Raw genomic sequence first — 25,971 nt, forward strand, 5'->3', positions numbered from 1 at the left:
CCGTACACCCCAGATTTGGCCCCCAGCGACTACTGGCTCTTTGCAGATATGAAAAAGATGCTCCAGGGAAAGAAATTTAGCTCAAATGAAGAAGTGATTGCGGAAACTGAAGCTTATTTTGAGAGCTAAGACAAATCGTTTTATATAAAGGGCATTGAAAAGTTAGAGGAGCTTTGGAATCAATGTATTACGCTGGAAGGAGACTATATTGATGAATAAAGTGGAATTTCTACAAAAAAATTTGTTTTTATTAGTTAGACCGGAGACTTATTGAGTGATGTGTTACTATAGACAGCTGATTCAATCGTTTTGTCTGACGGTGACAGTACTATAACACCCTTGAAATCCCACCATACGAAGAGCAATATTTTCTTTGGATGTAATTCCGCCTTCGAGGTTGTTTGTGGTAGCTCGCAGATGTGACTCTATGATCTTTTATATGTTACATTATCGTAGACGACCCAATTTTTGTTCCCCGTTACCATTCGTTTAAAAAATGGGTCGTTTTCTTGGCTTTTTATGAATGAATTGCAGATGAATATGCGTGCGGTTAAGTAAGCTGCGGTTAACTGACGCGGTACTCAAACATTAAAAGAAAAAACGTAACCCAGCTGGCGCAAATAGTTTTCTATGCTTATACGGAATACATTCAGTGTCGTAGCAATCTTTTGTACGGATTGAGATGGATTGACTATAGCCTTAGCGTCATTTGAATTTATCTTGGATGGTCGGTCGGAAAGTCTAACATCATTGATGTCGAAATCTCTAGAATAGAATTTGACATACCACTTCTGGCATAAACATTTTATTAAGGCATCATTTCCGTACACACGGCGTATCTTTTTATGAGCATCTGCAGCCCGTTTGCCTTTTATAAAATAATAAAGCAAAACGTGAGGATAATGCACGATATTTATTTCCATGTTTACAGCTAGGCAGCATACACAATATTGATGTTGGCGGAAGCAAACACAGCATAACATAAGCAGTGAAACATAACCTTTCAAATGTGTAATCAATTCGCACTCTAGCGTTGACAAAAGAAAAACGAATTCGAATGAAACTTGCGTTGGAATAAAAACCGAACGAATTGATTTGCCAACCCAATATAATCGCAGGTCGGTATTCAAAAATTTCACAATCCGACAAAGCACGGAAGATAAAGTAATTATTGGCTCTTTAAGTAAATTCGTACTATATACTACACCATTTTAAAATTTATATTACACTTTTTACAAAACTGCATATGTAACATAACTTTTCTTTTTTGCGGCTAATATTGATTTTAAAGAATATTTTAACATTATGTCCTATAATACAAATTTATATGAAATTATACAAATCTAGAATATAAAACATTTTCTTGCATAGTTTTTGAGAAATTTGGATTTAAAAAACTTTCTCTTTTAAATGTAAACACATTTTTTGATGAAACTGTGAAAGACATTAAACTTTTGTTTGTATCCAAAAATTCACCAGATTTTTCCTAAGTTTAGAGCTTCAATGATGAAACAAATAATGAAAGTTACATGTTTATTTTAAATTCAAGCAATCTTTGATGGTACAAATCGTAAGTGAACTTATGAAGACAACATCAAAGTGAAACCTATTAAAAATTCGAATAAGGTTTATCATATTGGAACTTTGACTGCGTTGTGGTGACACAAATCTCAGAATTTTTTTATAATTTTTGTTCCAAAATAAATAGGAAAAATAGGGCAAAAACTGGATTTTTGATTTTTTCTTTTTATTATTACCAACGCCCCTTTACCTTTGTAAGATAGAGAGTTGAAACTTTATGTAAGATGTTTTTTGGATATGCGTTTAAGTGACGTATTGGGTGTATAATGTAGCTGAAGGTCCTTTTTGATCATCTTATTCGACTGATCCTTTGCCAGTTTTCGCGCAAACTTTGTCTTTAAGCAATTATTTCGCCTTGTGATAAAAAATTATGCAGGACGATAAATACATTTTAAACTAATACAAATGTTTAATCGTGTTATCACTTTTTTGATGATGAATTTCATCCTGAATACTTATACTGCAAATTCTTCGAATACTTATACAGTACAATCATTACTATTTTCACAAATATTGGGATGTCATAAGAATCTAAAACTTTTAAGTGGGATGTACAGAATATGTATAGTATATATTACGTGTTACATTACAAGTACTTAATAGGAGCTAACTTTTTCTTAATTAAAGTATTTTTCAATGACACAAATCAAAATATTAAAACTAACTGGACATGGAAGTAGATAAGTATTTGCCAACTGTTCTCACCTGTGTGTTGCCTGATGTGATTAACAAGGTGTTCCTTTCTCGTAAACGATTTAGAGCAGAAACCACATCGATGTGGAGATTCACCGGTGTGTTGCCGAACGTGGTTTAAAAGATGTTCCTTTCGAGTAAATGTCTTCGAGCAGAAGTCGCAGCGATGCGGCGTTTCACCCGTGTGCCACATTATATGATTCGTGAAATGCTCTTTTCTAGTAAACGATTTACCTGTATGAACAGTAATAAAAACCAAAAACACAAATATTTAATTATACGTCCAATGCAAGTAATAAGCATATAATTGTAATTAAATGTACACGATGACTTAATGAGAGCTAAAATCTTGGATAACTCATTAACATTAAAACATTTTAAATGAAATATGTAGCATTTTAAAGGAATCATCGGATGAATGCAATTTGACATTTTTGTATCTTATTTTTCCTGAAACGTCAAAATTACCTTCCGTTTTTTTCTAAATCAATATATTTTTAATTTTAAAGCACGTTATAATCGATGAAAACAATAATCGAAATCAATGTCATGTAATAAATTAATTTTCAGTTGACGTTGAATCTCAAACTGAAATAAAATATTTAATGTCAAAATAAGTCAGAGAAGGTGAAATATAAGAAGATCGAATTGCATCCATCCGACAAGGCCTTTAAAATATTACATATTCCATTAAAAAATTTTGTTTTATACTACCAACCAGCTAACAAGATATTTCAAAATGTTTATTAGAATGTTAAAAAAGAGTTAAATATTACTAATATGAGATGTGTATATTTGATATTATAAGCAGTTTTCCGTTTACTGTAAGTAAATTGTTGATATTTACACGAAGTAAACAAATATTAACACTTTGACAGTAAAATGTTAGTTTTATGGTAATACGGTCAGTGAACTGTTGTTAGTAAGAAATATTACTCGAGTAATGGCAGAAGTGGATTTCGTACACGACCTTGTCAACTGATTTCTAGCAACTGCTCAAAGAGTTTACAATGCAAAAATATTAAATCCGAAAATAGCACATTATATACTATTTATGATATTTCATAAGTATGAATGACTTAAAATGCAAAACTGAGATTTGAGAAAACCTAGGTATGTTTCGCTTTCTGACATAAAGTTCTGTATCTTATAAATAGCAGCAGAAGAAATAGCTAAATGTCCGGTTATTTGCATACCACAATTATTTACTACAAACAAATAGTTGAAAACTGTAACTTAAACAGAAAATTGCTTATACTTGGAATACGTACATAAATTTGTAGAATAATTATATAAAGGGTCTAACCGAATAAGGTAGTCAAATGTGCTCTTGAGTCAAATAAAAAATCTAATACATCAATCGGTAGCATATAAAAAAAAAGTATCTCATACCAATTTCAACTTTCTATCTCACCCATAGGGATAGTAAAAGGGAAAAAATGAAATTCCAGTTTTTGGTCCAATTTGCCTATTCAATTTCATAATAAAATTCTGAATAAATCTTAAAACGCATATTATAGAATTTGTTCAGCTTTTATGATCGTAAATTGTAGTTATGAAACATTGGAAAAAAAAAAAAAAATGTGATTCTTTCGTGAAGATGTCGGGACATTACTTTTATATTAATGTGGTAGTTACATATTGGCATAACCAATATTCCCCAATGTTTTCAGATTTTTCGGTAAGGTGCGCTGTAGTTAAAAAAATCAAAAACCGATATAACCCTTTAAAACAGTACTTACCGCTTCGAATTTACACGCCTTCTTTGCACAGTTATTTATTATATAATTTTAAATAGATTCACATTTAAAATTGAGATAAATGATATACATATAAGTTGAAGAAATAAAATTCATTTATTAATTAATTTTACGTCGTATTTCGTTATATTGCGGATCGCAAGACGCTATTTTATCGAAAAGATTGGCTAAGAAGTTAGAAGTCCCGCTTTGTAATCTCTGCATGTTTTTTTGTTGCAAGCTCGAGCCCACTGGACTTATTTTTTTTCCATATTATTTTTTTTTCCTTTTGTAAAAATATTAATATACTTTCAAAGTGTCTTTAAATGATTATTATTTTGCATATAATTATTATATACACAGGGTATAAAGAACCTGCATATAATATCTGTATAATGGGTCATTCCACGCCAAATCGATCACTTTTGGAAGTCATCATCTCCGATTTTGCTCTAATCGAAATATGTTGTAGTCCATGTGAAATTAAGGGGAGTTTAAGTTATCGTTTTGCCTGTTTCGAATTCGTTAATGAATGACAAGCCTTCAACAAAGTTTGCAATTTTTGCCCATTTTGGCGAAAATAGGGTCCACTTAGGAATTTTTTTCTCAGAAATTACTCAACCGATTTAGCTAAACTTTTTTTTGTTTTATTCATGAAGGATTGGGCTATTTTAAAATATTTTTTTTTTACTTTGTGAATTTCTTATAAAATGTTGAAAAATTTAAAGAAATTCTTTTTTTGCGTTTTTTTCAATGAGGGGCGTAAAGGGTTAAAATTTATAAAAAATATGGTCATATTCTTTGAAGCTTCCTCTTTAAAACGAGCCCTTCAGAACGATGGAGCCTCGAAAATTAACGTCTCTACAAGCTGGAAAAGAACGCGGGGTACCCCCGTTTCAGATAGGTGAGTCGTGTGCTCCGCTATTATGATCGGTTTTTTTATACCATCGGTCTTAAAATAATACGATAAGACTTCGTATACGACTAAATGATCCTGTTTATACCTAGTAATGTATATTAGTACTCACTCTTGACCAATGATACACTTATAGTTATGTTAAATTTAATCCTAAAGTGATATAAGTGTGAACTATTTGTTTGGTTATCAGTTTGAAAGCAATAAAAGCGTAAAAGTCATTAGGTTGTAGAAAACATGTCTGACGACATAGCTACGCAATATGAAAGCAAAAAGAGTTTTATTAATTCAACTATTCAATTTTTATTAATTGAAAAGGCGACCGTCAGCGATGAGTACTCACTGCCGTTACTATGTGAAGTTTGTTACACGTTTATTTATTCCTTAATGTAAGGTTAAATGAATGACCGATATCGTATTCTTCATTGCATAACGCGAATATGTAGTTACAGCAGTGATAGTCATCACTGACGGTCGCCTTTTTTGTACGAACGTTTTTCAGATTTCGTGTTAATAATTTTCCGAAACGTTTGACACATGTACTCAAAACATAACACGATTTGTTATCTTTCTTGTGTACCTTTTCCAACTGTAACATTTATTGTTTCGCTTGATCTGATAAGAATTTTTCTGAAATTCTTTGCCGTTGAAATAAATTAAAAAACATCAGCAGATATCGGCGAGTCTTGGTTTTTTCTTCACTTCCGCTGGCATTTAAACATAATTAAATAATTACAATGTTATCACAATTCATATCATTTTATTCAAGAGAATTTGCAGAATAGTTTGGTATAAAAATAAAATGAATAGAAGCAACTCTAAGACTGTGAAACATTTCCAAAGTTGAAAATTTACAATTTTCCTTCAAATCAGATTTTCTCGAAAACGATAACAACTACAAAGAAACAGTTTACGAATTCAGATTCGGCTAGAAATAATCTATAAGAGTCATTTATAAATAAATTGCAAAATTGCAAGTATTAAAGAGTTATTGAGCAATGCCGGTCGTGTTTACTTGCTTTTGGAACGTGTATTCGTTGCATACCGTGAATCTTTATTATTTTTTACGAGAAAATCCAGCACTAATGGACATTTTATCAGCATAATTACATAGATTATTTCAAGTAGTTTCAACAGATATACAATTTGTTTTTTGAAGTTACATATTTGCTTTGACACAAATGTTTTTTACTACAAGCTCTAAGTGTTTACTTATTTTTGTTACCCATTGCATATCGAATTTTAATAAAAAGGGCAGAATTTTGTATTACTTAGTGTTAAGAGGTAATATTTAATAAATAATACAATTACATGCATGTTACATAAACAAGCAAACTTAAAAAAAAATTCAAATATTTTATGAAACGTCATAAAACATATGGAAGATACGTTTCTTTGCTATCAATATTGCGCTGAATGCATAGTTGTAATACATAGATAGATAGATTTATATGATTTATTTCAGAATGGCCCCGGTAGTTTACAGTTAACAAACAATTATTGTGATACAAAAATGCATAATAAATTTGGTTTACTGATTAAAAGTTGACTGAATTTCTAGTAGGGCCACTCTGAATCATATTATAATATTTTCTCGATACATTATTCAATTTATATTTAAATTATTTGTTCTATAACATCAAACAACTATATTTTGGATGCAACTTACAAGGAAACATATCGAACCGCGACACACCGATTTTAATGAAACTTATGTGAAAGATAGTTCTCAAAAAAATATTTGACACGTATTTTTTTTTATCGGCAATCATTCACATTGAAGGGATGAAAATAGCCCTTGAAGTTGGGGGTTGAAACCATGTTTTTGGGAATATCTCCGGAACGAAAGAAGATAATTGAATTCTTTTTTTTTGTAAATTGTTCGTCTTTAGATAGGAAATTTTTGTGCGTAAAAAAATTTCAAGAAACTTTATTTGTTTAAATAATATTTAAAAAATTTATCATTTTTGTTTAAATTTTTGCACTAAATGTTGATGTATTTTTTTGCAACTTCGTGTACGTAAACTATGGACAAAAATAGAGGATACGTGTTTTTGGAATTTTTTGTTTGTTGCAATGTTTATTAGATATATAATTTAACATCACCTCCTGTGAAGAGGGGCAATCAGCAGTTTTATTAAAAATATCATTATTTTTACAATCTTTTACATTATTTTAGCGATTTCATACCTCTTCATATGGAATTAATTGATTTCTCAATAATTATTGTAAGCCTCGCAGGTATGAGCGTGAAGCGGTTATAATCAACGCCATAAGGAACATAGGCTTCTATGGCCAATATGGTTAAAAAATAATTTAATTTAATTTATTTTCAGAGTTTCTTAAAAAATCCCAATGTTTCCAAAAGTTCTAAATATTTTATTTAGAATGAAGTCTTTACGCCTGTAAAAGTATAAAAGCAGTATTGGCCATAAAATCCTATGTTCCTTACGGCGCGGCGTTAATCATAACCGCGTCACGCTCATACCTGCGACGCTTACAATAAATATTCAGAAATCAATTAACGGCATATAAAGAAGTATAAAATGTCTAAAATATTGTAAAAGATTGTAAAAATAATGATATTTGTAATAAAAATGCTGATTGCCCCTCTTCACAGGAGGTGATGTTAAATTATATATCTAATAAACATTGCAACAAACAAAAAATTCCAAAAACACGTATCCTCTATTTTTGTCCATAGTTTACGTACACGAAGTTGCAGAAAAATACATCAACATTTAGTGCAAAAATTTAAACAAAAATGATGAATTTTTTAAATATTATTTAAACAAATAAAGTTTCTTGAAATTTTTTTACGCACAAAAATTTCCTATCTAAAGACGAACAATTTACAAAAAAAAGAATTCAATTATCTTCTTTCGTTCCGGAGATATTCCCAAAAACATGGTTTCAACCCCCAACTTCGAGGGCTATTTTCACCCCTTCAATGTGAACGATTGCCGATAAAAAAAAATACGTGTCAAATATTTTTTTGAGAACTATCTTTCACATAAGTTTCATTAAAATCGGTGTGTCGCGGTTCGATATGTTTCCTTGTTAGTAAGTTTATCAAGTTTTATCGACACGAATTCATTTGCATTACACTATATGTAGACGTACAAAGATGAAGTGCGCAAGAAATGAATGGAATGCGTATTAAAACGTTAGGAAAGAAAACAATAATAACAGTTTGCCCCTCTCTTTCTAATTGGTACTAATATTAAAAAGGAAGAATGTCTGCCGTACTATTTCCTATGCTTCAATCAGTGGCGCGTGCCGATCCGCAAAAATACAGGGTCTGTTTCCTATTTACTTTTGCGAATTTCAAATACTATTGAGCTAGAAGGATACAGATATTATAATCCAATACGGTACATCCTATTTCATTAATTTATGTGTCGGTATAGAAATGATAGTATTAATATATGTGTTCAAAGATATAGCATATTTAGATGTATTGACCAGGGACACTCTTTAAAAAAAACACACAACCGATGGCACATACTTGAGTGTATAAAGCTAACGAAAGTAATTTAATTCAAATTTACATTGCACTATTTGTGGCTAACCAAGAATTGTTTAATTTTTATTTGTAGTAAAATAAGCTTATAAGAATAAGGCATATATCTAAAAAATTATAACCGTTGTTGCGCCGAACATATTGTGATAACACTGTTCAACACAAATTTTGTTTTCTAATACCCATTGGGTGATCCTTGTAGAGAGTTTCTCATCCTGAACAAGAATCCGAAAACCGAATTGCTCTATCACCCTTAGTTTTTGAAAAACACGAGCTTTTGTAAAAACACGTGTTTTGGGTAGAAAATGCGATATTGCGAGGAAACTAAAAAAGCTAGGACATTCAAATTAATTTTAAAAGATAGAAGAGAGTGTCCCGAATAAATTGGTATATATAGTTGTTATATTGCATAATTCTAAATAGGTGTAAATATTGATAAAAGTTTAAAAAACGGCCGTTGTACGCATTTCCTATGTATTATTTTTGCATTTTTAGAAAAAGTTATTTATGTAGCGCGAATTCGCTATACAGTATCGAATTCTATAGACACTTCTGATGAAGAAACTATGTGGGGTGAATGTTGTAGTTGCGTGCAATTCCAGAAAATCGAAAAAATATCTGCCGGGAGCACGTGCGCGGTGTTTTGCCGCCAGGCGGCCATAGCTCGCTCTCCTCGTCAAGTCAGTGCCGTGGCTACGCGCAACCAGCATCAATGATGGGGCTTAATATACATCCACTTTTTATATTTATAATGTTTAATTTTTTTAGTATTATTATTTCATACTTATTATTATTCATATTTTGTTATTATTCGTTATTATTTTTAGCTACCAACGATACAATTATAAAATATTATAACTCAAAATTTAAGAATCAAATGATTGAAGACAGTTTTGAAATCTGTTTATAATATAGAAAAACTTTCTATTGTATACATTTTATTTTTTCTATAATCTAATAGATTCTATAATCGGATCGATCGGTTTTCGGATTCTTGTTCAGGATGAGAAACTCTACAAGGATCACCCAATGGGTATTAGAAAACATAAAAAAAGTTTAAATTTGTTGGACAGTGTAATCAGTAATTTAAAAAAATATTAACAAGGAACCATCTCGAAGTGATAATTTCTGATTTTTATGAAACTTATGTATAATATAGTTCTTAAAAAAATATTCGACAAGTATTTTTTTTAGCTGCCGATATCCATTTTAAGGGGGTGAAAATAGTCCCCAAGGTGCGGGGTATGTATCATATTTTGTTGAATACCTCGAGTAACAGCAAAGCTAGAGCAACGGTTTAAATTGCAAGATTTCGTGTTTTTTTTTTATGCGGAATCCAACTATAAAAATAGATTTAAAAAATTCGCAATTGTTTAAATAATATATTAAAAAATTAAACCTTTTTGTTAATTGTTCTATTCAAAAGTTGCTGTATATTCCTGTAAGTCTCAACGTAAAAAGTATACTAGTAAATAAATACAAAGTACAGATAAAATGGAATTTTCATTTTTACATTCTAGACATAGTTAACGTGATTGTATCTCTATCGTACTTTTACAGGACAGTGAAACGTATACCTGCCATCATTTACAATGTATAATACAATAGATTTTAATGAACTGAGACACTTCTAATGTATTTAAGGCAAATGCTGCAAAACAGAAATAAAATCTATTGCTTCCGACACGTCAATGTAGGCCATACTGCAATTTTATTGGAACAGGTTACTGTTGTATAGTTTATAATGCAATAGTAAAGTTTGTTATGAAATAGTGATAATGATTGCAAGTACAGAATGGCTGGAACATAGAATGATGATGTACATGAAAAAAAAAGATCTTTAAAAGTTGAATAATTTTAAAATGGGACCAGGTTAACGCGTATTACATACGTTTTTTGATAAATCGTGTTAGCTCAACTTTTTTTTTCTGTTCAGACAAAGAGGCTTGTTAAAAAATACGCTTCATTGGGACAAATTAGTTTCATGTTAATGTGTCCTAATTAGCATGTTGGTTACGTTAGCATTAGAATTAGCAGGCCACGCAGTAAAATAAAATTCATTAAAATTGTACGAAAAGAAATATTTAAATACATGAATGATACAATCCACTAATACAATGCTCTAAAAATGAAGTGAATTTTACATAAATTCTAGGCAATTACTTAAAACAACATGTAATTTTTTAGTTTCATATATTTGACTCTATTAGTCACCGGCGACTGACGTGACACTCTATGTGTTAAATTAAAATCCACTACACAAATATTTTGTTTGGAACGGCACTACTTTGATTAAATCCAAAACAAGAAAAATTAAAAAAGTTACTTAACACTTTACTACGCGAAATATTTCCAGGATCGAATAAAAAAAAACCCTATAAATATACTGCATGCACATTCGAAATGGAAATTACTTTTTCACGCAAAGTATCAGTTTTTTAAATTTTTAACTATGACACACCCTACCGAAATATCTAAAAAAAATTAAGGAATTAATAATTACGACAATGCGTTATTATGTTGTACCCCGTCAGCAATAAGAGTTGCACATAGCGACGAACCAGGTCATTGTGCAACAACTATGGAATGGTTATCGTCAGTAGGACACCATAGTCAGCATTAAAAGTATGTCGAACCTGGTCAAAACCGAATTGCGAAGCATAGAAAAGGCGATACACCGCCAAGTCAGGGAGTTCGAAAGTAAGAGTTAAATATTAAAGATCCTTGTATCATTGTCAGAAGGAATGAAGTTTTTTCCAATTTTACACTCGTTAACCGGTGAAGTCTACTTCTTTGACGCTCCCTAACTCCAATCTATCCTCCATACAACACTGTACCCCGAGGGGCACAACAATTACCACAATATAAAAGTAGTGATCCTAAATCTTCAAAATTACACAAAATTAGGCAAAAAAAAATTAGAGAAAATTAGACAAAACTGTAATTTTCAATTTTTCTTCTTACTATCCTTTTGAATAAAGTAGGAAATTGAAACTGGATGTAAAATGACGTATTACATGTTTCATTTGGTATAAGCGCATATTTGACCACCGTATTCAGCTAGACGCTCTACAATTTCTTCAAATATTGAATTCTTTTTAAAACTACAATCGTTACAGAAAAATGGTTTTTATGTTTGTATTCAATACAAGAATTTATAAGAATTGTTAATTAGAAGTTGCAAAATCAAAATTATTAAAGATTTATCGAACATTTTATAAACTTCGTTACATTTTATCTAAAATATGCGACAAAATATGGTTTCTTCTTTATACAGTGAAGAAAAGGTCTGTACTATTTCAGTAGTACTGGAAGAATATCTTAATTACGATTGGTGTAACGTTTGTAAATCAATATTTAATTGAAAAAAAGGAGGTTTTGACATTGACAGTACAATGTCTACGTATATCTTAAATTATATAATGAAAGTATTACTAACTGATGTAATAAAACAAATAAGATAAATATAGAAATAGAAAACGAAAAAAAAATATAAGACAAAATACGAAGAACAAAATTAGCAATCAAAAACGAGAAAATACTGAAAGGATAATACATATAGTATATGTATAACAAAGTTGTTTTTTATTAACATAGACTCTTAAAGTTTGCGTACGATTCAGTTTATATCTACTTCAATTTAATTTTACAGAGTCCTGCCTCGTAATTTCTGCATAATTTTTTGTCGCAGGTTCGAGTCCGCTGGACTTGGTTTTTTTCCATGTTATGTTTTTCATCTTATTTTTCTTTTGTAATAATATTAATATAGATTCAAAGTGTTTTCAAATAATTGTTAAACATTTCTATATTCACAGGATACAAAACATCTGCAATTAATAGTATACATGTACAATAGTATTTAATACATGTAATAATATATATATATATATATATATATATATATATATATATATATATATATTACTATTTCTACTATTTTTACAAAAATGTATAACCATTATTTAAAAACATTTTGAATCTATATTAATATTATTACAAAAATAAAAATAAAAAAAAAATAAAAAAAAATAACATGGAAATAAACCAAGTCCAGCGGATTCGAACCTGCGACAAAATATTATGCAGAAATTACGGGGCAAGACTTTTAACCACTTAACAAATTCTTCAGTTGAAGGATCGTCTTACGTTCTAGAATGTAACCGTCTACGATGTAAAATTAATTAATAAATGTATTTCCTTTCTTTAAGTAATGTATCATTTGTATTAATTATGGATGTGAATCAGTTTTTTTAGACCAAATTTTGCCAACGTATTCTACACGCAAAAGTAAGAAACAAAAGTTATATGAACATATGCTCTTAAATGTTTTATTAAGGAGTTATAACTAATAATACAAAATTATAATGAACTGGCATTTCGTCGACACAGCGTACGAACGTATCATAAATACAGTGAGTCCCAAAACTATTCGTACCCTCACAACTTCCAACTATAAATGATTATTTCTATGTTTAACAAATCGAAACAAAAATGTTACTTATGGGGTAGGATAATATATTTAATAAGCTTTTATTTGATACGAATTTTATTAGAGAATTAACAAATTAGTATTATATAAACGTGCCTTCTTACAAATAGGTGGAAAATCAATGAAACAAAAGTATTCGTACTTTTCAAAATTAACATGGTTTCTAAACTTAATTGTTTAATCAATATTTAGTTGGACCTCCCTTAGCTTGGATAATAGTGCGGAGACGATCTGGCATGCTGCGAACGAGATTTGAGGTGTAATTAGGTTGAATATTATTCCAAATTTCTATTATTTTTTCTTTTAACATTTCTTTACTTGTCATAATATTTTCTCTTAATCTTTTCTCAATTTCGGTCCATAAATGTTCTATAGGATTAACGTCGGGACTTTGAGGAGGAGTAATCAGCATGTGTGGCGTATTGTATAATATCCATTCTTTAACAATGTGGGCAGTATGTTTGGGGTCGTTGTCTTGTTGGAAATGAAAATTATTTTGTAACTGTAATTTTTAAGCACTAGGTGCTAAATTTTCTTCCAAAATGTTTAAATATTTATTCTAGTCTATTATCCTATCAATAAAAACTAAATTTCCATGCTTTATGGTAGGCTTTACATTTCTTAATTGTAGCTCGGTATTCGCTCTTCTCCATACCATGGAACGTCCATCTGATCCGAATACAGTAAAGACTGGATAACTGCGACAAACGATGGACTGGATTACTGCAACGTTACTATCCCCACCACTTAGGGGGATCCCCCTTGAATTTTGACACTCGACGAGCGAGCAGCGTATGTAATGTAATCCGAACCGGCGTATCGATGTGACAACACTAATGCAACAGTAAAACTTTTTTATTTTTTGGTTTTACTAAATATTACTTTTACCAATGTAATTGTGAAATTCTCCTGATCAAAATAAGACCAAACACGGCATAATTTGAACAATATTTGTTTATGTAGTAATATTGTTTGTTTTTTCGAGTGTATGGAGGCGCGATTTTGTATGGAACCAAAAGACTATTACTCGTCAGACTTCTCTAATCAAGTCGAGGTGTCGATTCTTTGTTTACATTTGGCTCGCGTCGACCGCTAAATGTAGGAAAGGACAGAGAGCGAACGTGAGAGGCTATTAAAAATTAAATTTTTAGTAAAGTCGGGTGAATAATGGTCTTTTGGTTCCATATAAAATCGCACCTCAATACACTCGAAAAAACAAACAATATTGCTACATAAACAAATGTTGTTCAAATTATGCCGTGTTTGGTCTTATTTTGATCAGGAGAATCTCACAATTACATTGGTAAAAGTAATATTTAGCAAAACCAAAAAATAAAAAAATTTTACTGTTGCATTAGTGTTGTCACATCGATACGTCTCTGCCAATTGTTTTCTTTCCTCGGACCTCTCTCTCTTTCAGTCTCTGTCCTTTTCTACGTTCGGCGCTCGGCTCGAGTCAAATGTAAACACAAAATCGACACCTGGACTCTATAACTGCAACGCTTGGGTCCCGATTTTGTTGCAGTTATCCAGTCTTTACTGTATATTAAATTTTGATTCATCTGAGAATATTACACGGTCCCAGAACGTACACTCTTTATCCACGTGTTCTTTTGCAAATTGAAAGCGTTTACGTTTATTGGTGTTGCTGATAAAAGCCTTCTTCCGAGCTACTCGTCCATTAAAACCTTGTCTCCTTAAAATTCTTCGACATGTTTTGGCACTAATATCCTTTTTGAAAGCTACATTAGCAATACAGTAAATATTCGATATGTGCATCATTCTCGAGTCAGAACTGGTGCAGATATCGTACAGTTCCTACATTTCGAGCGAAGGAGACTGAACGTAAACAAACAGTGACCTACCAGAAGGACACTCCTAAGGCAAGAATAAAACTTTTTTATTTTTGATTTTTTTTTTTAAACTTTTTCCATCATATTTGTGACATTTTTCTCATTAAAATGAGACCAAACACGATATACTTCGGGACATATTTGCTTGTAATTTCAAATGTTACGCGTACATCGATGACTTTACTCTAATAAGATATTGCAAGTAAATATAACTCGAATTACGTCGTGTTTGGTCTCATTTTAATCAGGAAAATGTCACGAACATGACAGAGAAAGTTTTATAAAAATTTGATAAAAAATAAAAAAGTTAGCAACGTATTAGGATTGTGAACAATTGAATAGACTTTTGATGTTTGCCAACTGCCACGATCGTAGCGTCTCTTTCTTTTTGACTCCCTATCCTCTTCGACGTGAAAAACTTTCATCGTCAATTAAACCAGTAAATATAGTCCAAATTATATCGTGTTTGGTCTTCTTTTAATCAGAAAAATATAAAGAATCTATTGGTAAAAGTTGGATCTCGAAAAAATCAAAAATAAAAAAGTTTTATATTTGTATATGTATTGCTTCATGGATATACCCGACCCCGGATCATGTTACATTTCTCGGCGATCGAGCTTCTCGGCGTCTGAAGGGGCTTCCCCCCCAGTGGTGGGGATAACTTTGGTGCACATATCGAATATTCACTGTAGTAGCTAATTTTGGACCACTAGTTTTAGGATTTTTTTTAATTTCTCGCACTAACATTCTTTCTTCTCGTTCGCACAATTTTCGAGGCCGCCCTGTACGTGGTTTATTTAATACTGTACCATTCTGTTTTATATTTTTAATAACATACTGAATAGTAGATTTACTTCTATCAATAGTGTTTGCTATGTGACTGTACGATTTTTCTTCGTTATGCAATTTCCAAATTAATTTTCTTACTGCTATTGAAATTTCACTACCTTTTCGATTCATTTTGGTAATTATCGAGAGAATATTGTACCGTCAACGTAATGTTGTCTACTGATGGCCAATCTATCATTTCCCTTATTATAGGTATCAATACAAAGCTATATTGGCAAATATTTTGGTTCTTATATGCATAGAATTGAAGAGTACGAATACTTTTATGTTGCTGTTTCCGAGCATATTTACTCAGTATGATATTTATATGTATTATTCCGCACGGTTAGTTTTGAAATAAAATTTATATTTATTGAAAGCTCATTAAATGTATTATCTTACCCAATCAATATAATATTTGTTACAATTTGTTAAACATACAAATAATCATTTATAGTTAGAAGTTGTGAGGGTACGAATAGTTTTGGGACTCACTGTATCTCAATTTCTGTTTACATAAACTCTTATATCTGCTTGCTTTGGTAGTTGATATCTACATTTTTTATTAACGTTTTATTAAGGAGTTAACATTTTAAAATGAAGTTCGTTAATACGAATACGTACGTTGTGTCAATGAAATGCCAGTTCATTATAATTTTGTATTGTTAGTTATAACGCCTTAATAAAACATTTAAAACCATACATTCATATAACATTTTTTTCTTGCTTTTGCGGGCAGAACACGCTGGCAAAGTTTGGCCGGAAAAAACTGGGACACTCTGCATATTTTTTTTGTAGGTCAAAGTAATTTGGTAAAATACACAACTTTTTTTAATCTGCCACCATTCTTACAATTATTGTTCAAATTCAATATTCGACTTCAAAAGAAAAATTATATTAGATAATTCGATAAAAAGCCAATGTTAATTTTGAATTTGACAACAAAGTTTTGAAACCTGCAGAAATTTCTACAAAACAAAAATACTCGTCGAAACTTTAATAAATGTTCTTTAATATAATAAAATATGGACGATTTAGTGACAAATAGCACGCATTTATTTAAACAAAGTAACTGAAAAAAGTAGATAAAAATAAAAAATAAAAATTCTCCTTTAAAATAGACTTTTTAATTTTCCTGAAAACTAGCTTATGTTAAAATATCATTCGATAGCTCCGTATTAGAAAACACCATATAAAGAAAGTTTTTTATAATAAAAATAAAATTAGAAATATTGTAACATATGTAAGACTTAACAATAATATATTACTTGTGAAAAGTAGATTACTTACCACATATTTCACAACGAAATGGTGTGTCGTTGGTATGTGAACGCATATGATTTGCAAGATGTTCTTTCCTTGTATACTTTTTCCCACAGGCTTGGCAATGATGTGGAGTTTCTCCTGTGTGCCACATAACATGGTTCATAAAATGTTCTTTGCGGGTAAAACTCTTTTTACATATATCACATCGATGAGGTGTTTCACCCGTATGTTTGCGAACATGATTTACCATATGTTCTTTTCTAGTAAACGTTTTTGAACAGTACTGACACCTAAAGTATAAAATAATAATATTATTTCTCGTCAAAATTGTTAGAAAATAAAAAATTAATTCCAGACATATTCTAAAACGATATGATTGAACATTAATGCAGTAAAAATGGTGATCGAGAATTTTCCTTTGATCTTTCCGCATATACAGTGGCAGACATACTTATGAACATAATCATTTTCAATCTTTTATTACATTGTAAAATGAAGGGGACATAGATAATTAATTATAAATAATACAACTTATTGTCTATGGATACATACAATATATTTTATTGGAAATTAATAGGAAATATACCAAAACAAAATGATAACACTTCAGCAACACATACTTATCAAAATAATTTTCAAACTATATTTTCTGGTCGTTTTTGCATTTTGGAACATCTAAATACAACTAAGCATTATTAACTTAATATTTTGTATCATATTCCTTATTTTTTACCACTTCAGCACAACGTCGTCGCATAGAATTAATTAAACGTATGTATACATCTATCCACAGGTTTGAATTTTCACCCTTCTTCAATCGCTTCAAATAAATGTTGGATATTTTTTGGTTCCCGGCGTTTTATTTCACGATCGATATCAATTCATAGTATCTCTATAGGATTGAGGTCTCGGGACTGAGCAAGCCATTTCATGATATTTAACCCTTATCAGTCACTAGTTGTTTATATATGCTTCTCAGTAGGTTGTACCTGATTTCGGTAAATATGCGAAAAATCTTCAGTATTATAAGAATAACATTTTTGTTTTGAAAGTATATTACAAATATGTGGGTTTCAAATATGTAATTATTTATAAGTTTTTAATGTATGATATTTTTTGAAACAACCTCCAACATGAAGGAATGGTTTTCTGGTGCACGTTTCACGGAAGTATGTATAATGTTGTTCTTCTTTCTCCAAGCAACTTACAATTAGAACATATTAAGCAATCATTATGTTTTCCTTTAGAATCAAGTTGCAAGGCGTAGTTTTCCATCTAATCTATTCTCATTGTTTGTTGTTAATGGCGTTCCATATCGCGCAGTTTCACCTTCTCGAAAATTAGAATTTCGACAGATGCCATCATTGTCACATTCTACGTGACGTGCTACCGCAGCGCCAAAGTAATATTGTCACTACTTTGTGAGAGGTGACTTATCACCGATATAGGTTAATTTTTTTTTTCTAAGACATTTTTTAACCACACGTGCAGTGTGGTCACTGCAAATCATTTGGCATTTTATTTTTAGCAAATGGAAGAAGAACATTTTTCTCAATGTCTAGATATGCAAAACGGTCTATAATTCCTAATTATAATCTAACTTATTGGACCAGTACCCCCATTACCCTTATTAGGCTCATAGACTAGTGCTGATCTGTCTCCACCTTTGACGGTTGGTTTCGTACAATTTTTATTATATTGTTCACCAGCTGTACGTCTCATATGTCATTTTCTGCTGTGCATTTAATATGAACTTTTGCAAATTAAAATCTAGCACGTCTATTCTCTTTGGATATTAGAGGATTTTTTCGAACTATTCTCCCTATTAGGTTAACTTCGTTTAAGCGACATTGATCTTGCTTCATTGATCTATTTCTTGCTTCAAGTACGGTGATATTTCAGTATAAAATATCTATAGCAGTTTTAAAACGATCGGCTTTAGAGGTTCGATGGATCACACGATCAGTGTGGACATCCGTTTTACGAAGTTTTTGTTTTCAAGGAACATTATTTTATGCAGTTCTACATGCTTTATATATAGTTCTTGACGCAGAAACATTTAAAAAAGCACTACACATATACGTTATACTTTTAAACTACCAAATGAAAATGACCTCATATAATATTTATTATTTAGTTCTTGAAACTTCAACTAATGCAGTTTTCATAAGTATGTGTCTGCCACTCTATGAAAGTGAAAATCGATTATCGTCAGTACTTAATTACACCTCATTTAATTTTTATGACCTAGTTCCTGGAACTCCAACTAATGCTGTGTTCATAAGTATGTATCCGCCACTGTACGAAAGTGTAAATCGATTATTGTCAGTACTTAAGGTGATTATACATCAAATCATTAACACATTACACGCCGATTCTACGATAATGTAGGATTTTCGATCTATTACGGGGTTTCGTTTTGGTATGTCGCATTAAGAGATACTAAAACACCCTATGAGACATTTTTTAATGTGATTCTGGCCTAATATTATTTATCCATGAATTTCCTGAACTATAATTCAACGTCCAACGGATTCTGCACAATTCTTATGAAAATCGGATGTCGGTAAAATTAGCTGAAATTTTGAAAATGTGCATTTAATTTACTGAAGAACAATCTGAATAGATTTCATCAGACAAGATGATCAATTATTCAGATATCGCGGTTCAACGTTTAACATTGACCTTCATTAACAGCTAAGTGCCAATCGTTTCAACTCTCATGTGATGACAAAAGTTTTTTCTTCATAAAGAAAATTTTAGTAATTACTAGATCGGGAGGTTTTACTTTTTAGCACATCGAGGACGATCCAGCAATTAAAGACTAAATCGGAAGATCAGGTAAAACAGAGATTAGGACTTCTGTTTGCTGGGTAGTTTTTTATAACTGTCTAAAATCTGCATGAGTAATCTTTTCTAGCATTGTTAATAAACAGAAGTGGAACGAATTCTAATATAGTGTCTCTATCAGGACCGTAGTAAATAATTAAATATCTAAAACAAAAGCCATTATTCGAATGATAAATGTTAGAGCACAATCGTTGACAATGCCTTTGAATTAATTACAAACAAAAAGAATTGCATTTATTAAAAGTATATAACAAATAAAATAAAATTAAGTGAGAAAGAGCGATCATGTACTATGAACATGTAAATTTATGTTTACATTCACACATTAATGTAATAACTTGAGTTTTGTATACACACAGGGTGTCCGCGTCAAAGTGTGACAGCGCGATATTTCATGAACTATTGATGTCACGAAAAAGTGTTTATATGGAAATTGCAGGGTAAAAGAGGCTCTATGTTTTGGCGGAAGCAAAATTTTTTTATTGTTATTAATGTAAAAGATATGATGGTGAAGTTTCGTTTCTTAAATGGAACTATATATTTTTTTTCGATCAGGCGATAGTGCTTTTCAAGACGAATTCATCAAGGTTTTATGTACTTACCCGATTTTTATTAATTTTCGAGATATAACGCTTAGAAATTTACTGATTTTCAGCAGAAACATCACGATTTGAGTAGTAAGTCATAAAAACGGTCTTATTGGTGCGGTAAGTACCGCGGGTTTGACTTTGCCTGCTAAAACTGATAGCCGGGGGCCTACAGTCCTAACGGTATGTCCGAAAAGTACAAAATGTGGAAAGAATTGAACATCATCCTCGATGCGGAAAACTTAGAGCGTAATGGACAATTCTTTCCACGTTTCGTACTCTTCGGACATACCGTTGGGACTGTAGGCCCCCGGCTATCAGTTTTAGCAGGCAAAGTCAAACCCGCGGTACTTACCGCACCAATAAGACCGTTTTTATGACTTACTACTCAAATCGTGACGTTTCTGCTGAAAATCAGTAAATTTCTAAGCGTTATATCTCGAAAATTAATAAAAATCGGGTAAGTACATAAAACCTTGATGAATTCGTCTTGAAAGCACTATCGCCTGATCGAAAAAAAAAATATAGTTCCATTTAAGAAACGAAACTTCACCATCATATCTTTTACATTAATAACAATAAAAAAATTTTGCTTCCGCCAAAACATAGAGTCTCTTTTACCCTGCAATTTCCATATGAACACTTTTTCGTGACATCAATAGTTCATGAAGTATCACGCTGTTACACTTTGGTGCGGACACCCTGTATGTGGATTGTGTTTAAACGTTTTAACATGTGCTCATAAAATCAAATTATCTTTAAAAAAAGTCGTGTAGATGTACATGTACATGCAAATGAATATACACAAATAAAAGGACGAAGACAATTACGAAAATGAAATATATTAGACCCAATACAAGCGACTTTTTCCGCGCGATTTCACTGTAATCCTGCGTTTGTTCTAGTTGCTTTTGGTCTTAAACCTAAAGTGTCCATTATCACAATGTAAAAATTGCTAAACGATTATCATACTAAATGACGTCAAACGTTCATTTTGCACGGTTGTAAGACATACAAAAATAAATAATGAAAAATAATCATAAACGATTGATTATTTAATATAATGTGCATTGTGAGACTTATGTTCAGTCAACCAAACTGAATATTATATCAAACTCTCAGCCAATGTAACCGCAATCTTATAGATTCTCTTATCTACTGGCTTGGTAAAACCGAATTAGTTCTATAGCTTGTTTTAATACAGAATGTGCTGCATTTAAAACATAGCACATACAGCGATAAGATACCAAATATGTAGACATTAAGAGGCAAGACTCCCAACCTGTCCGTCAATGATGTAGTTGCAATAACGTTTCACGTTCCAGGATATAACAAATTGCGACACAGAAATACTTGATAATTGAATTTAATTTCTTTAACAAATACATTTTTATATATTATGAATGTGAATCCATTTAAGATTATTTAATAAATATATTGAAAAAAGAATGCTTCCAAATTAGAAGCCGAAAATACTTTTTTAATGGATGTATTTGTTTTTTATTTTTTTAACCGAAAATATTAGAGAAAAATTAGGGAATAATAGTTTTCCATTTTTTACAACTACAGTTTACGATAAAAAGTTTGAAAAAAAAAATTTGTAATATGCGTTATGTTAACCTCAATGTTTTAAAATTTTTGAACGAAGTTAAATACAGGAAAAATAGGTCAAACACCGGACTTTCATTTTCTCCCTTTTACTACAGTCACGAATAAGATATGGAGTTGAAATTTGGTGCGAGATATTTTTTCTTCTTTTTCTTTTTTGGATATGCTATTGTATTGGGTATTTCATTTGGCTGATCAGTTTTACCACATCAGATCTGTAAAGCCAACATGAATTGACTCGTTATTTTATTACACGTGTGTTCCGTATTTAGGCAAGTAGGAGCGGGCGATCCCTGAATTCAAAATCTCAACCGTGAAGTTCTCTGTCTCTCGTCCTTTTGGACGCACCGGAAGATCCCTTTCGGTGCGTTCTCGAAGGATGGAGAGACACCCCCCCCGTCAACGATATAAATTTATTGGTCCCCGTTGTCGTCACACCTAATAAGCGACAGCTGATTGGGCTGTGACGTCGACATTTACCGCGGATTCCCGAATTCAGGTGATCGCCCGACCCTCGCGAATAGAACAAAACTAACCGTGCTCGAAGTAAGACGTGATAATCCCGAACAATAAACACGCAGTGCGCCAAGCGAATTTTTCTATTTGTTCTTCTTATCGTCATTGTCTCAGTATACGTGTAGTGTGACAAATTTGTTCTGTGCATTTTGTGTAATAAACTGTGTAAAATTTTTTCGAACGGGTTATTCAAACTCCCCTGTGTTCCCGAGTCCCTATCACCGAACAACATGATTCCTTATAAAATAATAAGAAAAAAATATACACAACAAAATATTTCGATTTTCGGTGTAGTTTCTGAGATAACCAAGTTTGAAGATTCATTGTATACTTCTGCTATTATGGCAAATGTGATTTTCGCTCTAACAACGTAAATGCGTATTGATGATGATGATGATTAGTGTTATGGGCATCGACTGCCATGGTCATTAGCCCAGTAAATGCGTATTGTATTTGGAAATAACGTCTACACAGTATATGAATGCTATTAATATGAAAGAAAAGCACGAAAAAATATCGATGGAAAGGATTTTACTTTTTTAGTTCTTAAGTTCAGTGTGCAGACATTATTATACATTTTAGAGCGTTTTAGAATATTGAAAGTTTACTAAATGCACTACTATTATCGAAATACTGTTCCAAGACGTATCAAAGATTTTTTTACAGCTATAGAAAGAATTAATTTATTGACTTGGATTTAACACGTTCGTCGCCGCGTCACCCAGATTTGGGTGACGGGTATGCTTCCGTGGGGGCCCCGTCACCCAAATATGGGTGACGCTCTTCTTATTCAAGTTAATAAGACTTTCAGTTGGATTTTTAAAAGGAATTTAATGGAATAAGCACTGAAATATAAATATAGGATATACAACATAAAAATATACATATTATACTATACTTTTTACTAATTTATATTTAGGATAATATATTACATTATACTATGTCGCATGGTGTTCGTTGAAACATTTTAAACACATTTGAGGTGATTTTGGATAATTGAAACAATAGGTCGTGGTTTTTTTCACATTTTTTTTTTCTTCTTGGCGTTCAGCAGTTTGCCTCCTCTTCTGATAACATAGGGCGCAAATCCTTCTTATAGGCTTGCCCTGCTGACTTGTACGGATCTCTAATATATGAGGCACGTTCCTTATTTTATTTCTATTATAATCGAGCGTAGCATTTTCCGGGGACAACCATTCGGTAACGAGAAGCTCCCGAAATTTTCGTATTTCTATTTTTTTATTTGTAGCTCTCTGATATACGATGCGAGCATTTACTATGCTTGTTCCCAAAAGCAAATGTAGTGCTAATTTCCGATACCACTTAATACTTTTCCGTATCATTGTGGCATATGACACCATCTGGTCGCTCCTGTCGATGCCAGTTTTTCCATTATTATATGCCAGTACCGCCAAAGGTTTCTGTTTAGAAGGGCGTCCGCAATGAGTAGATTCCGGGGTTGAAGCCATAATAGGTGCATGTTTTGTTGATAACATCCTAACATCGCGAACATGGTTCCACTTTAGCACCACAATACCGTTGTCATCTTCTTTTGCTATCATCTCACCTCTCTTCAATGGGTATGACATTACAAAACGTGGCATAAATTTTTTGTTGTACCGCACAGTCCCAACGACATGAGTCTTGAATTTTAAAAATTTGACTGCTAATTCGTAACTTGTATAAAAGTTATCGACAAACAAAGTTCGTCCTTCATTTATCAATTTATCTGCGAGTTCAATGCAGACGTCTTCGGCTATGCCAACTTGCTTTCTTCCGCTGGTATCTCTGCCAGAATAAATTTTCGCGGACCATGTATACCCTTCGGTGGAGCACAATTTGAAAAGCTTTATTCCATATTTATGAGGAGTCGCCCCCTCCAAGGAACCATTGTTTCGTCGATTACAATATCTTCACCTGGTGAAAACACTTTTTGATAATTGTCTGTCAATAGATTTAGAAGTGGCAAAACTTTTCCCAGTCTGCTACCCTCTTCTATCGTTTCGTTATTTGCAAAATCCAAGTTTGCTAAAAGTAATTCAAAACGATTACGGGACATCTTGCTGCGAGGAAACGGAAAGTTATACATGTAGATAGGATCCATTGACCAACATCTAACGAGCGGTGTCTGTACTAGACCCATCCAAATTAGCAGTCCTATAAATTTTCTAATTTCTGCAAAAGTGGTAGGTTTCCACCTGTTCAGTCGAGCATGCTCAGTCATTTTTTGTTGATGCAATTTTTGTTCTGCATATTTATTAGGCTCTGTGACTAAAAGGCTTATCACTTTTTCGTCTAAGAATAGCGAAAGCACTTCACTTGCGCTAATATCAGACGGCAAATCCATCAGAAGCCCACTTTTTCCAGTGAACGTAAACGTCTGTTGCCTGTTAGCAAATTCGTTCCACTGGATATTGTCCAATGGATCATCCACAGAGTTCAGCTCCTCTTCTTCGTCTAGAGCAAGTTCTTCCAACATGTCGTCAAGGTCTTCACTTGCGTATGATTCCTCCGTATCGGAGTTTGAACTCGATGAAATTCTATTTATCACTTTTCTTCTACAATTTACTATTTCGTCATCACTACTCTCCTCACTTCCAATTATATTTTTACCGGGTCTAATAAACATTTTGAGGATAAAAAGGTCACCGACGTGCGTCTCCAAAAAAGTACGCTTCTTGACTAAATGAAGGAGACTTGCAGAAAAGTCACACGTGCGTCTCAAAAAAAGTATGGTTCTCGACTAAAATGAGATAACTGTAATAAGATCCGTTGTCATGGTCACCGAGGCATCTATAGCTGCGATGCGTGCGTTAACTAGAGTATTATTGGTAGTAGTGTAGTGTAGTAGTATACAATAAGTCGAGTAGAATATAAGGAGGTGGGACACTAACAACTTTGGCACTCCAACTTTGGCGCTCCGACTTTGGCGCTCCAACAGTCGGATTTGGGCCCCGCGAGAAATTTAACCAAATCGCGCTAGGCGACGAACGTGTTAAAGCGACCATTCATTGCAAATGGACGAATCGAAAGATATTATAGGACTACGTGTACTACCAGTATTTGTTCGTTATACGTTCGATAAAAGTATCGAAGATGAATTGCTCATGAGAGCATATTTACATGAAAAAACGACAGACCAAGATATATTAAATTGTATCAACGATTGCATTATAAAGCGTAATCGATCGGGAGAAATGTATCGATAGTTGCACAGATGGTGCTAAAGCCATGTTAGGAAAAACAAAAAGACATATTATATATAATGCAAGTGGCTACAAGAGCCATAAGTAGTCACTGTATATTGCATAGTTTAAAATTTTGTGTGATAAGCTATCCTTATATACAGAAGTGAGATAACTTTTCAAAAGAAAAGCTCTAAGACTATACATGTATGCAGCATGTGTTGCGAGTAATTACTTATTTCTTAATATACAAAATAATTTAGAACGACGTTTTATTGAATTTTCAGCAAATCCTCTATGGTTGACGAAACTCGCGTATCCTTTATTTTCTAATTTT

General features: G+C 32.1%; 1 protein-coding gene across 15 annotated transcripts in view; it reads right to left on the bottom strand.

Moving 5' to 3' along the window:
• The window catches only part of LOC100878526 (NHP2-like protein 1), a 105,323-nt gene that overhangs the window by 29,318 nt on the left and 50,034 nt on the right, over window positions 1–25,971 (bottom strand). For 13 of the 15 annotated variants that reach the window (XM_076542119.1, XM_012287758.2, XM_012287760.2 and 10 more), the window contains 2 exons: window positions 16,913–17,178; window positions 2,287–2,508 (listed from right to left, as the gene is read on the bottom strand). In XM_076542119.1, the coding sequence (XP_076398234.1) occupies window positions 2,287–2,508; window positions 16,913–17,178 (488 nt within the window). Of the gene's footprint in view, window positions 1–1,771; window positions 2,113–2,286; window positions 2,509–16,912; window positions 17,179–25,971 lie in introns of all 15 variants that reach the window. The other 2 variants (XR_013041583.1, XM_012287761.2) reach the window with 2 other exon arrangements.

The sequence above is a fragment of the Megachile rotundata genome, chromosome 2, assembly GCF_050947335.1.
Source record: "Megachile rotundata isolate GNS110a chromosome 2, iyMegRotu1, whole genome shotgun sequence".
In the NCBI taxonomy this organism is placed as follows: Eukaryota; Metazoa; Arthropoda; class Insecta; order Hymenoptera; family Megachilidae; genus Megachile; species Megachile rotundata.